Genomic DNA, 14,431 nt, shown 5'->3' on the forward strand with positions numbered 1-14,431 from the left:
CCAACGTCACATTCCTATTCCTGTCCATACACCAAAACAACCCGTGTAATAATCGTATTCCTTTCCATACACCCAAACAACCCGCATCACATTCCTATTCCCGTCAACAGACCCTAACAACCCGTGTAATAATCTTATTGCTTTCCATACACCCAAACGACCCACGTCACATTCCTATTCCTGGCCATACACCCAAACAACCCGTGTTATAATCTTATTCCTTTCCATACACCCAAACAACCCGCATCACATTCCTATTCCTGTCCATACACCCAAACAACCCGTCATAATCTTATTCCTTTACATACACCCAAACGACCCACGTCACATTCCTATTCCTGTCCATACACCCAAACAACCCGTGTAATAATCTTATTCCTTTCCATACACCCAAACAACCTGCATCACATTCCTTTTCCCGTCAACAAACCCTAACAACCCGTGTAATAATCTTATTCCTTTCAATACACCCAAACGACCCACGTCACATTCCTATTCCCGTCAACAAACCCTAACAACCCGCGTCATAATCTAATCCTTTTCATACACCCAAACAACAAGCAACATAATCATTTTCGTGTCGACAAACCCAAACAACAAGCGTCATAATCCTATTGCTGTCAACACATCCAAACAACCTGCGTCACTTTCCTATACCTGTCAACACACCCTTACAACCCGCGTCACTTTCCTATACCTGTCCATATACCCAAACCACCCGCGTCACATCCATAAAAACAATCTCGCCATATTCCTGTGTGGCCACAGTGAAGTATAACCATGTACATATTGCAGTGGCTATGTGTTATGTAGAACGGGGTAGGTATTATGTAGAACGGGGTAGGTATTATGTAGAACGGTGTGGGTCGTGACGAAGATATAGTTTCCTCCAGGAATAGCAACCGACGTCGTTGTCATGTAATACATTGCCAAGCCTCTAGGCAGGACTGCCATTTGTAACATGCATAGAACAGTTGAAGGGATACGGGTGTCCAACTCCCATCCTCCTGATACGAGGTGATCACGTGGTGCCTGTGTTGGTGAACCACTGTTTCAGTGTACTGGGAGGATGCATGGGAGCGTGGCGTGGTGGTTCGTGGTGCTGTGTGGCGGGGCCGCTTTGGCCGTTGAGGGAGCCACTGTTTGTACAGACAGACCGGTCATTGGTAAGTGTCCGACTCGTCCGGCAATGCTGGTAAACGGGGTATTTATACTTGGCTGTCTTGCAATGTTGCAATGCAGTAATGCATGCAGACAACATTTGTAAGACTCTTTGGGGGCATGGGTGGCTCTGTGGGTTAAGTGAGTGGGTGAATGTTGTTTTATGCCGCTTTTAGCAATATTCCAGCAAGATCACGTCGGGGGACACCAGAAATGGGCTTCACACAGTGTACCCATGTCGGGAATCGAACCCAGTTCCTCGGCGTGATAAGCGAACCCTGTGGGTTAAGGCGCCGCAAATCTAAGGGTTGGATGCCAGAGCCGCCCCGTTTATGATCCTTCGGTTGTCAGCACCATAACCAAACTCGTGGGTTTCACCAACGTGGTTGTCTAACGTTACGTCACCTTGGCCTTTCTCTCACAGTACGTGACCCGCCGTGGTGTAACTGAAGCGGCATAAAACAATACATGGTTGTAAACTCAAACACGAAGAAAAGGTAAGAAGAAGAAAAGTCCTATGAAACATTGAATATAGATATACTCCAGTACAGTCCGACTTGTTGACAGGGATCATAGCCCAGGCTTCCAGCAGCAAGCGCCATGGAGACACCCTCATATCAGCCAACTACATCAAGTGCCTAGAACAGGCCGGGGCGAGGGTTGTACCCATTCGGTGAGCAAACTTTATAACTTTCATTTATTACATGGTACTGAAAGTTGAAGTGACAATTTCGATCGCATACAATTGAATAAACTTATTTACTTACTCAAAGAGAGACACGCATAGCTCAGTGGTCTAAGGTGCGGCATTTCGCTTTACAGAGTAGTTTCCCTTGGCCTTATAAGGAGCCGTTGATCGTTGGTTCTAATCACAGATTCCCCCTGAAACCTTGTTTTTTCAGCACCATATCGAGGTCGTGGGTTTTGATAAAGTGGTACACATGTACGTCTATACGCTGATAAACCGTGTTATAACTGAAATACTGTTCAAAGCGGCGTTTAATCCAACTCGCTCACTGTCACAATGGTAAACCTGTTAAATCTACAAAATCATTCATGATATAGGCCTACTATGTTACAGGGGGCACGGGTGGCCGCGATTCGCTGTGCAGAGTTGCGTCCTTTGGGCACGCCAGAAACCTACGATTGTGGGTTCGAATCCCGGTTCGCCCCGGTTATGTTTCTCGGTTTGTCCTCACCATACCCGTGCTCGTGGGTTTCACCGAAGTGGTAAACGTCTGAGACCTGCATCACTTCGGGCTTTCCTCCCTCATTCAGCTGACGCGTCGTGATATAACAGGAATAATGTTAAAAGCGGCGTTAAACCCAACTCACTCACTAACTCACTCACTACTATGTTACAGTGCCATCTGAATGTCTGACATAAATTGTTTTGCAGTGTACGACAGACCCAACAGTACTATGAGCAACTTTTCTCCAAGATTAATGGGTAGGTCTTCGTTGAGTGGACGGTCATCCCCGGTTGTTTCTAAGTGTCATGATGGTGTTGGATTTAAACAGGTTTCACTGAATGTCAACCAAATACTGCAATATCGTATCTAGTCGTGAGTTCCTTTAGTCTTGGGGTTCGATTCCCGACATGGTGCAATGTGTGAAGCCAATTTCTGGTGTCCCCCGCCGTGATGTTGCTGGAATTGTGCTAAAAGCGGCGTAAAATCATACTCACTCACTCACTCCTTTAGTCTTTGCCTCAAGTAATGAAGATGCAAGTCCCGAAAGGTGTAAACTACTTATGTCATACACTATTCCAGTATTTCCTTGCCGTTTACAAGAGACAAGTGTACGCTGTTAGAAACAGAGTTGTTTATGCAGCGACATGATGGTTCACTACGGTAGGACTTGTGTGGTCGGCAATGTTGATTGTGTCTATACAGAAAAGTTATGTCACTTGAATTAGCACAAAACTGACTCGCGACCAGAGAATCAAATGTATGATGGTCGATGCGTACAACACGTGCTGAATCTCCATATTTATTACCGCAATGACGATGAAATAAGATAACTTTTACGGCATGTTGAAATCAGATACCTTTACAGCATAGTGGAATCAGATAACGTTTATATCATGTTGAAATGAGATGCGTTTACGGCATGGTGAAATCAGATACCTTTACGGCTTGGGGGAAATCAGATTACGTCTACGGCATGTGAAATCAGATGCGTTTATGGCGTGATGAAATCAAATACCTTTACGGCATGTTGAAATCAAATACCTTTACAGCATGGTGAAATCAGATGCGTTTACGGCATATTGAAATCAGATACCTTTACAGCATATGTTGAAATCAGATATTTGTACGGCATGTTCTAATATTAACTTCATGTACCAGCGCCCTGTTTCCGGGTGGCCACGTTAGCATCGTCTCCAGTGACTACTCCAAAACTGCCAGGATCATCTACGACTTGGCTGTTAAGGTACGTTGAGCATTTCCACAAATTAAAATCCCAGGTATTTGCGATATCATAGTAATACAACATGCGTATGGTGCCGAAGAACCGGGATTACAACGCGGCGACAACGGAACATATCACGACTAAGGGGCGTAACTCTTTATTACTTTATGCAGCGCCTTAAACCATTGAGCCACTCGTCTCTCAACTTAGTCCATTCTATGGAACCGTATTAGTGCCAATACAAAAAATGTATCATCTTGGAAAAAGGATGCTTACATCAACGTACATAATATAGTAACCTACGTAAAAGAAGGAATCATCTACTAATGAGTTATCTATGAACACATAATGCCACTTAGAAAGTGGTTCAAATTTAACAAATGTTATCCCAAATATACCATCTGTTACATCTGACCACTTTCTAAATGGTATTGTGTGCATAGGTTTCGGCCATGGGAGCCATGCCGATTTACACTTGTCAGAGGGGTACACAAAGTACATGATCTAGAGTACCAGTTGTCGGACTTGCATTTTTGTGGAAGCCTCGGTGGCTGAGTGGGTTAGATCGCTGACTTAAGGTGCCTGACTCTGACAGTGTGGGTTCGAATCATGCATTGGATTTAACCCCAAAAAGTACGAGAAGCTGTACTTAATTGAGAAAGTGTTATCGACTTAGGTAAGAATATTTTAATAGAAATAAACACTAGTTACGGGTCAGTTATATATAACCTCTGGATTAATTAATACTGACCGATATGTTTTTGACTTTCTGCACTGACATGTCTTTATTGAGGTACGATCTAAACATTGCATAAAGTAAATCCTCATTTCAAAGTGTCGAAGTTACTGGAGAATGACACACGCCACACTCTCTTACGACCGTAAAAAAAGAGAAGAGAGCACAAAATGTTCCCCAAACTACAAACAAACAACTATTGCCCCGCTTATACGGACTTTAGATATCCGGAAACCTCGGTTCCCGGTCGATTTTCATTCAAAACGAAATAATTACTATATACATTTACCCGTATATACGGAAATTCAGTTTCCGGAACCGGATGGTCATTTTCATACACAAAACACTGAAATGCACACAAAATTGTCTCACTTACCCGGACAATACACTTCCGCTGGTGGCAATCCTTTGATTCGTGAGAAGACAATTAACCAAGTGACACTGAGTTACGTTTGAGACGAGCTTGTTTATTGTACATGTAATCCCCTTCGATAAATATGGCGTCTGGCGCCCATCTCAAAATCAGAAATTAAAAGTGTAAACAAACAAAAAATAACCAAAAAATGGCATAATCAATATCAAAACTCAAATAGCCAAATCAAAAAAGTGCTCAGAAAACCACTAGCCAAACCTAAAATCCTACACCCCTCTAAAAAAATTGACAGATTAATTACAAAACTCCAAACAGGACACACCAACCTAAATAACCACCTAAAACAACTTAAAAGACACACCACAGGCAACTGCCCCCACTGCAAACAACCCGAAACCACAGAACACGCACTCATTCACTGCACCCACTATCAAACACACAGAACCACACTACAAACCGCCCTCAATCTAAATAAAGTTCCTACTCTAGATGAAATACTAAACCCTCAAAATAAACTAGAAAACTTCAAGGCCCTAGGCGTATTCCTAATCAAAACAGACCTAATTAAGCGCATCTAAAAATTAATTAATCTACCAATTCAAAATCCAATAAACATACAAACACCCACCTCACCCGGCTCCCTTAGTTCCCTCCTCCACCCACCTCGGCATTTATTCCAAATTTAAAAATTTCAAAAAATCAATATAAGCAACCCCTAAAAGCCCCCTCTTGGGTTGCACACACCACTTTCACCCTTCTCGGAATACACTAAATGGTCCGACCAGGCCCGTGTGCGAAATACGCTGTAGTCGGAAAGCGCACGTTAAATCTTTTATATCAGTCAGCCAGTAAAAAGCTGGTTTCAGTTAAACGGAATGTATTTCAAAATTTTAGCGAAAATATATATCAACCATAAGTCGGAGAATATGTTGATTCTCATGATTTCTCTATCACGGAAATTAGGTTAGAGTGGTAAAACGTGAATATGAAGGAGTGAGAATCACCCAAACTATAGAAACTTTATCAAACCAAAACTCGTCATTATCATATGAATGAAGATACAATTCCGCAGTTTGTATTTTTTTATTTTAGAGCTTTTGTTTGACAATCTGAAATGATATGTTGTAAAAATACGGAAAAGGCCAAATAAAAATAAACGACCAAGATGCTCCCAAACATTTAATTAAATTAGCTGTAATTAACACGTTGATCTACGTAGATGATAAAAAATGAAACTGTGGCACTAATACGCTTCCATACTATTCCTAACACACGGGATGTGATTAGTATCAATAGCAGGGGATGTGGCGACGTTGTGATGATGGGTGTATCCGTCTATAGATAACCGATTTACGTGTCGCTATTACTTAAAGACCAAGAGATAGGGTATGTTTATTTACCCCGAAAGGTCCATATGGTCTGAATACTTGTAACATTTGCATTATGTCTGGGCTATTCAAAAATATATTTCTTACAAAATATGTCTTGACCATTTTGCCAGTAGGGGGCGGTAAAGACTTGACTCCGCACTTTTTTCTGAAGGTGACAGTAGGTTTTCAGAGATGATCAGGATATGTATGTGTTACCTGTAGTGTTCAAATTCTATGTGAAAACAAATCTTTAAAGTTGATATTTTATTTGAAAAATTAAAAAAATGACATTGTATTTAATTTATATATTTTTTACAGTCAAAATGGCAATTTGAGTTGTTTTTTTGTTAAACTTCAACTAACCAAACTTTTCCACAAATTCATGAAACTTATGTTGATTTGGTTAAAATGGGGCATAGCCAGTATAAAACACTGCAAAAGTTATTCATTTTCTGACAAAATAGTGTTGGGCTTGTAAAGCAAAATTACTAAGAAAATTACAAGCTTTTATTACAGGAGTAAAAAGAAACAAAAGATGGTACTTTGCAAACAAAATCATAAATATTATGATATTTCCTATCACAGATAAGACATTTTGCAATATTGTGTTCTTTTATAAAGTATATGCTCATACCTTCACTTCAATACCCAAATAACTTTAGTCATTCTCATTTTTTTATTAAACTTGTCGCATTTTTCTTTATCACATGGGCGCTAAAACAATTGCTGAGTCATGCTTTTTTATGGCATACTGTAAGGAAATGGTCAAGATACAATTTGTAAGAAATTGATTTTTCGAAAATATAATCAGTTTTCTTCATGATCCACATTTCAAACCTTTTGGACCTCTGAGGTAAAAACAGTCCATTCTATCTCTTGGACTACTAAAGAATGAGACCACAGCCCCGTTCCACAAGGCGATCTTAGCGTTAAGGTGGCCTTAACTCCGATACTTTAGGCTAACAGTAAGCTGTAGCGTTAAAATCGCATTGTAGAACGGGGCCCAACACGTCAATGTTCAAGGACAAGGCAACGCAAGGAAAAGCACCATTGTTACATATGGCGTGTATGTGAGACCCCTCCACACTGTTACCTGTCGCAGGGATTTACCTGGGTATAGCCATATTTGTTCCAGGGGACTCTCTGTAATCGGGAATCCAGAAGGGTCCCATGCTGGCAACCTGTGGAACGCTTAACTTGATTTCCAAGAATATTAATTGATTTCACTAGCTTGTTTTAGATGGTAATTTCAATGTCAGATTGTAGAAAAGCAACCACTGACACCCAAAACTTTGAGTGTAGTTTTTATAACAGAATAGAAGTGTCAGTTATATGAAATCGTCATTAAGAGGCCTCAATTCGATGTGCAGAGTTGCGTCTCTTGGGTACGCCAGAAACTATGCTTGTGGGTTCGAATCTCGGTGCTCCCCGAAAATGCTTCTTGATTTTTCAGCACCATAGCCATGGTATAGCGTCTGAGACCTGCATCACTTCGAGCTTTCCTCCCACATTAAGCTGACACGCCGTAATATAATTGGAATATTGTTCAAACCGGCCTCATTCACTCACTCCCTTCATACAGTCTACAAGTTTGATAACTGTAATATTTTTTTGGCATCCTTCAGGACAATTATTTGCCTCCGTTATAATTTGTACACGTACAGGACGCAATATTCGGCCTGAGGAGACCATCACTACAGGGATTCATGGTCATTCAAGGTTTCCCGTTGTTCGATTTTGATTTATCCATTCATATGTTCACCGCTATTTTGCCCCTCACGTCCAATGCCATCTTTTTCGGTGGATAATCGAGACTGGTTATTCTCTGGTGTTGACGTTTTGTATTTATTGCTTTGCATGCCAGAGCTCCGTGCCACAAAGCGATCTTAGTGCTATGATTGTCATAGATCAAAAGTCGGTAATGTAAAGGGGAGTAACGGCTAAGAGTGAGTGAGTGAGTGAGTGAGTATGGTTTTACGCCGCTTTTAGCAATATTCCAGCAATATCACGGCGGGGGACACCAGAAATGGGCTTCACACAATGTACCCATGTCGGGAATCGAACCCGGGTCTTCGGCGTGACGATCGAACGCTTTAACCACTAGGCTACCCGACCGCCCCTGTAACGGCTAAGATCTTCCATAAGGAGAGTTTAAGGGCTGTCGTAGATTTAGGGTGATCTTATGACTCAGTGTTAGTGACGGCTTTGTGTAACGGCCTTAAAAGGTAAGACATGGTTTACGACGTGGTTCGGATGGTCGTAGCGCTAAGAGGCTTTCGTGAAACGGCACCCTGGTCCAGATTTGTATTTTTTTATTGGATGTGATATAACTGGAACATTGCTCTCCGATGTCTTTTAACTACACTCACTCCCCGAAATGACGCGACTATGTTTGTCGTTAGAGGAGACTAACGGGATCGGGAGGTCAGACTCGCTGACTTGGTTGATGCATGTCATCCTATCCCAGTTGCGTGGATCCGATGCTCATGGTATCAATCACTGGATTGTCTGATCCAGACTCGATTAGTTACAGACCGCCGTCATATAACTGGAAAATTGCTGAGTGCGGCGTTAAACATCAAACGAACAAACCCCCAAATGACTGCTTGTGTAGGCCAACTCTGAGGGCGAGGTGTTCCCCCTGTGGGGTTCGTGTGAGGGGTTCCAGCTAATGACGTACTTAAGTACAGGACACAGACTGCTGCACTCATCAGAGGCCTACAACGTCAGTCTGCCTCTCATCCTGCAAACAGGTAGGCAGCCACTGTCACTGGAGGAATACAAAACTGCATGTCAATATAGTAGAGGAGAAACTTGTCCTTGACATACATTTGGCCCGTGTAGGGATTTCGGATAAGAAAAAGTCCCTAGTACCCAATGCACGTAAGAGGCGATTGATGAGAATCGGGTGGTTAAAATGTGTGATCTAACAGACCGTCTGCCATGATCTCATGGCATGGATCGTTGGTCGGGATATCAACCACTGGTGTACTTTGACGGGACGAGATGATTACATACCCATCCGTGAAGATCCCGGTTAGAATAGGGGTCTTCAGGAACCCATGCTTGTCGTAAGTGGCGACTAAATTAATGGGATCGGGTGGTCAGGCTCGCTGACTCGGTTGATGCATGTCATATTATCCCAATTGTGTGGATTGATGCTCATGATATCAGTCACTGGATTGTCTGATCCAGACTCGATTACTGTAAATCTTGAACTTAACCCGAGCGTGAATTAAATGCGAAAAGGAGAGTGCATGGTGCACAAGTTAGATCTATTTATTGTCTTTGGTGGTAATTTATCCGCCCATGACTTGTATAGTCAGTTAACTCTTTTGCCTCAGGAAGATGCGTACAGTTGGTTCCGAGTTCCATCACACTGTCACTCGAGGCACTTGTACTTGGGAACTTGATGACTAACCAAACGTTTGGATAAACGATGTGTGTATTTTTTTGTTGTTGCAGGTTACGAAACAAGCAGAATGCTCGGAGGACTGACATCCCAGCTGACCACAATTCTGACCAGCGAGAATGTTACGCCTAACTTCCATCACTACGGCGTGTCGGTTGAGGTACACCGGTCATCATTTTATATGTAAATTCGCCGAATTAATACATTAGGAGATTGAGAAGAGTCATCATGTTCAGGGTGTCAGGTATCCAGTTATCCGCGACATTTCGGCTTATTCCGCCGCATACAGAATACATCGGGTTGCACTCATGACCAACTCGTCCCATTCCGGGACAAGCTTATCGTAGGTTACGGAAACATGCGAGTGGTGACGAATGCATCGGGTTGCAATGTCGTTGTGACATTGCATGAATTTACTGGAAACGATGAAACCACGGTCCCGCCGCATGTAGTTCGTATAACACGACGGACGTTTTTGGAGACAGATTATGCCGAGGTTAAAACTAAACATGTCTTCTCTTTGATATGAAGACAAAAGCAAAACTTTTTGAACATTCGTATAAGGTTCACTACTGCCGCCACGAATAAAACTGGTTCCAAAATGGACTATCTGCCAGTGCTGTCTGAGATCCTATGCTGGACTGAGACCAATCACATTAAAATGACATCTTTGTTTAGTGGTAGCAAGAACTAAGATCTGATATTAATAAAATTGGACGTGACGAGCCGGCTGGTGACACAGTTGTCTCCCTTGGACTAGAGGCCCTGATTATCAGTACACACGTATTTGACGTTTTCGCGATACCAGTTTGCGTAGTTTATTTGTTCATTTGTTGTTTAACGCCGCACTCAGCAATATTTCGACTATATGACGGCTGTCGTCAGTATATTAATGTGTTTTCATATATCGGAACAAAACAATTTTATATACAATGGAATCAGGACATTAATTGTATAATACTATTTTCTGACGGAACAAGATTTCTCAAGCTATCAGTACTTCAGCTGATCAGGTTTACTGGCAATGACTGGTGTGTTTTCACTGGATCTCTAGTTCGTGAAGTGTAAACGTATCATATTCATAATGTATCGTGTACTGTATATAGCGACCTAACTTTCGAATTTTGTCACGACACAGAGTATCGTTGTAGTTTTTGATGCTCTGCCTTGTTAATTCGTGATCTCACAGTATGATTTTAGAGGCGCTTCTGTCAGTTTTGCTAATGTTTTATTATGAAATCGTTACCTGCATTGTTAACGAGATACATTTGTTTAAATACGCACCCACTCTATATCTTTGCAGACATACAACAAGTCGGCGTCTCTAAGACACTTCTTCCGTGTTTTATCCACAAACAGGGACAACAAGGGGAAGTTGTTTGTCTCGACTGCTGAAGGTGAGTGAGTGAGTGAGTGAGTTGGGTTTTATGCCGCTTTTAACAGTATTCCTGTTATATCACGGCGTGTCAGCTTAATGTGGGAGGAAAGCCCCAAGTGATGCAGGTCTCAGACGTTTACCACGTCGGTGAAACCCACGAGCACGGGTATGGTGCTGACAAACCTAGAAACATAATCGAGGCGAACCGGGATTCGAACCCACAATCATAGGTTTCTGGCGTGCCCAAGGGACGCAACTCTGCACAGCGAATCGCGGCGCCTTAGACGACTGGGCCACCCGCGCCCCCGACTGTTGAAGGTAAAACTAATGAAAACAGTGAAGTTACAGGCCTACCGGGACTTCTTGTATTTAAGCCCCAGGACAGATTACGGAAAATGGCGCCTTCTCATCCAAAATACGTTATCCTAAATTAAGCCCAGGGCTCAATTTCGGAAGCGCTAACGCTTTCTTACCTAAATAGGGGACGCCCTTGACTGAAAAATCAGAAACTAAAAAATGTACATGAATTTTGAACCGGAAATAACTGCATAAAATGAAAAACTTGAACTTGCATTTACAGTAAACTACGGTTATAACGAACTCAAATGGACCACTAATTTTTGTTCGTTATAACCGTAGTTCGTTATAAGCATTTATACAACATCTATACAGCAAATGGCCGGGGCCAAAAATTAAGTTGGTAACATTCGTCAGTTCGTTATAAACGTATTTTACTGTACTGTTGAATGAATATCGGGATTTGCCTCGTGTAGTGCATCACCACGTATCACCTTTCGAAGGGAGTTCAGTTATGAAGTTAAGGAAGATCACTTCCAAATAAACATCCGAATTGAAGTCCATGGACCTAAATACGGAACTATTTCTCTGTTTAGGCCCATGAGCGTAATTAAGTGTGGAGTGAGTGAGTGAGTGAGTTTGGTTTTACGCCGCTTTAAGCAATATTCCAGCAATATCACGGCGGGGGACATCAGAAAAGGGCTTCACGCATTGTACCCATGTCGGGATTCGAACCCGGGTCTTCGGCGTTAACCACTAGGCTACCCGACCGCCCCAATTAAGTGTGGACATAAATACGGGAGGTCCGGGTACATTGACCATCACGGCTGGATTTCTGTAGCCGAACACTGAGATTGGGATATAGTCGAGATCCTTGCAGTGCGTGTGTGTGTGGTGGTGGTGGTGGTGGTGGTGGTGTGTGTGTGTGTGTGTGTGTGTGTGTGTGTGTGTGGATACTGTTGTGGTATTATACCGTAGCACTTTGGTAGGAGTATGGTGGTAGGTCCGGCACAGCATACAGCATGACGTATTGCTCAACACTCCTACCTATGCTGCCCGCATAGTACCTCTGCCACAGGCTAGCGCCATGTGACGATCCGTCACATCTTACACAGTCCATTCAAGATATTGCATATGTTTTTCATCTGTTTCATATTTACAAGTCTACATATCTAGATAAACATATGTCACAGAATAGTTAACTTTCATTGAGAAAATATCCTAAATCGTGAAAAACTATTTCAATTTGCGTAGTTATCCTATGTTTACATTGGTTGTACGGCTCCACGTGCTGCCGTCAAAGCCCAAAGGAGAGCTAGCGATTTGGTCACTTTGACTTTTGTATAAATATATATTGTCATGCAAATCACTGTCGCAGATGTTATTAGCATATCTATATAATAATGCAAAACAATATTCAAAGCGACCCCAAATACTTGCATTAGTCCGTTCTGTTCCGATTTCTGAAAAAGCGCGTTTATTTACAAACATGTCCGGTCACGTGATATGCAAATTGGCCTGTGGCAGTGGCGTTATAACAAGGGCAAAAACCAGTCCCCGGGAATTGCTTTAGATCAGTGCCCCTTTAATAGTTTGTTTGGGACGTTTGACAGTGGACCATTGTGACACAGCCATCAACATACTTTATCGTGATATTACCTAACTAGAAGTGTCGGAATGATAATCTGTCGAAGTACCACCGGAAGTAGCGAAGTGTGAAAAAGGTCAGTAGCCTGTATCTATACGTTTAGCTTCAGCAGATTGCGCCACAGGCTTTATAATAATACCTGTATTATTCATGTCAGTCTAATGTTCCATTCCCAGCCTACAAGTACCCGTTCTATGGCACACAATGGCACCCGGAGAAGATCAATTTTGAATGGAACCCCAGTCTTGCTATCAACCATGGAGCTAATGGGGTCCTTGTGTCACAGTACTTCGCCAACTTCTTTGTCAATGAGGGTAATAGTGCTCACAACCTATTGTTCTTGTAAAATCCAGTTATAATGACAGTCATGGAATTATCGGTTTTATAATGGAAATGAGGGGAAAAGTGCTCACAACCTATTGTTCTTGTACAATCCAATTATAATGACAGTCATGGAATTATCGGTTTTATAATGGAAATGAGGGGAAAAGTGCTCACAACCTATTGTTCTTGTACAATCCAATTATAATGACAGTCATGGAATTATCGGTTTTATAATGGAAATGAGGGTAAAAGTGCTCACAAACTATTCTTGTAAAATCCAATTATAATGACAGTCAAGGAATTATCGGTTTTATAATGGAAATGAGGGGAAAAGTGCTCACAACCTATTCTTGTAAAATCCAATTATAATGACAGCCATGGAATTATCGGTTTTATATACATACACATTTACACAATGGGGTTGGAAATAAGGGTAAAAGTACGTACAACCTATTGTTCTGTATAATTAAATTATAATGACAGTTGTGGAATTATCGGTTTTATAAACACACACCTTTACACAATGGGATGGAATGCTTTTTCTATTACAGCTAGAAGAAGTTGCCACCAGTTCCCGAGTGACAGAGAAGCCGGTCACTTGCTCATAGAGAAGTTCTTCATGAATTACTGGGATGACGGTTCTTTCAAACAGATCTACTACTTCAACTTCACTCAGCCTGTGGGCAGCCACTTGGTCGGCTAGCTTCACTCAAAGGACAGCCATTCTGGACCACTTGTCACTCACAGGAGAATAACCACTGGAGTGGCTAGACCATGCGGAGTAGAACCACTTGGTCGGGGGCTAGCCCATCCAGTGGAGATTTACTTGGTAGGTTAGTCTATCCTGAGGAGAACCCCTTGATCGGCTAGCCCATCCAGTGGAGATTTACTTGGTAGGCTAGTCTATCCTGAGGACAAACACTTGGTCGGCTAGCCCACCTGGAGGAGAACCCCTTGGTCGGCTAGCCCATCCAGTGGAGATTTACTTGGTAGGCTAGTCTATCCTGAGGACAGACACATGGTCGGCTAGCCCACCTGGACGAGAATCACTTGGTCGGCTAGCCCATCCAGTGGAGATTAACTTGGTAGGCTAGTCTATCCTGAGCAGAACCACTGTGTCGACTAGCCCCTCCGGATTTGCTTGGCAGGCTAGTCTATCCTGAGGACGAACACTTGGTCGGCTAGCCCACCTGGACGAGAATCACTTGGTCGGCTAGCCCATCCAGTGGAGATTTACTTGGTAGGCTCGTCTATCCTGAGGACAAACACGTGATCCGCTAGCCCACCTGGAGGAGAACCACTTGGTCGGCTAGCCCA

General features: G+C 42.5%; 1 protein-coding gene across 1 annotated transcript; it reads left to right on the forward strand.

Moving 5' to 3' along the window:
• The first annotated feature begins 1,069 nt into the window (after positions 1 to 1,069).
• Positions 1,070 to 13,817, forward strand: LOC139469560 (gamma-glutamyl hydrolase-like). The gene is made up of 9 exons (XM_071251755.1): positions 1,070 to 1,166; positions 1,729 to 1,834; positions 2,561 to 2,611; positions 3,513 to 3,597; positions 8,670 to 8,808; positions 9,521 to 9,627; positions 10,771 to 10,864; positions 12,967 to 13,104; positions 13,666 to 13,817. Exons 1-9 carry the CDS (start codon positions 1,070 to 1,072, stop codon positions 13,815 to 13,817), a joined length of 969 nt encoding a protein of 322 aa, XP_071107856.1.
• The last annotated feature ends 614 nt before the right edge of the window (positions 13,818 to 14,431 follow it).

The sequence above is a fragment of the Haliotis cracherodii genome, unplaced genomic scaffold (assembly GCF_022045235.1).
Source record: "Haliotis cracherodii isolate W230 unplaced genomic scaffold, xgHalCrac1.p SCAF_2, whole genome shotgun sequence".
NCBI classification, from domain to species: domain Eukaryota; kingdom Metazoa; phylum Mollusca; class Gastropoda; order Lepetellida; family Haliotidae; genus Haliotis; species Haliotis cracherodii.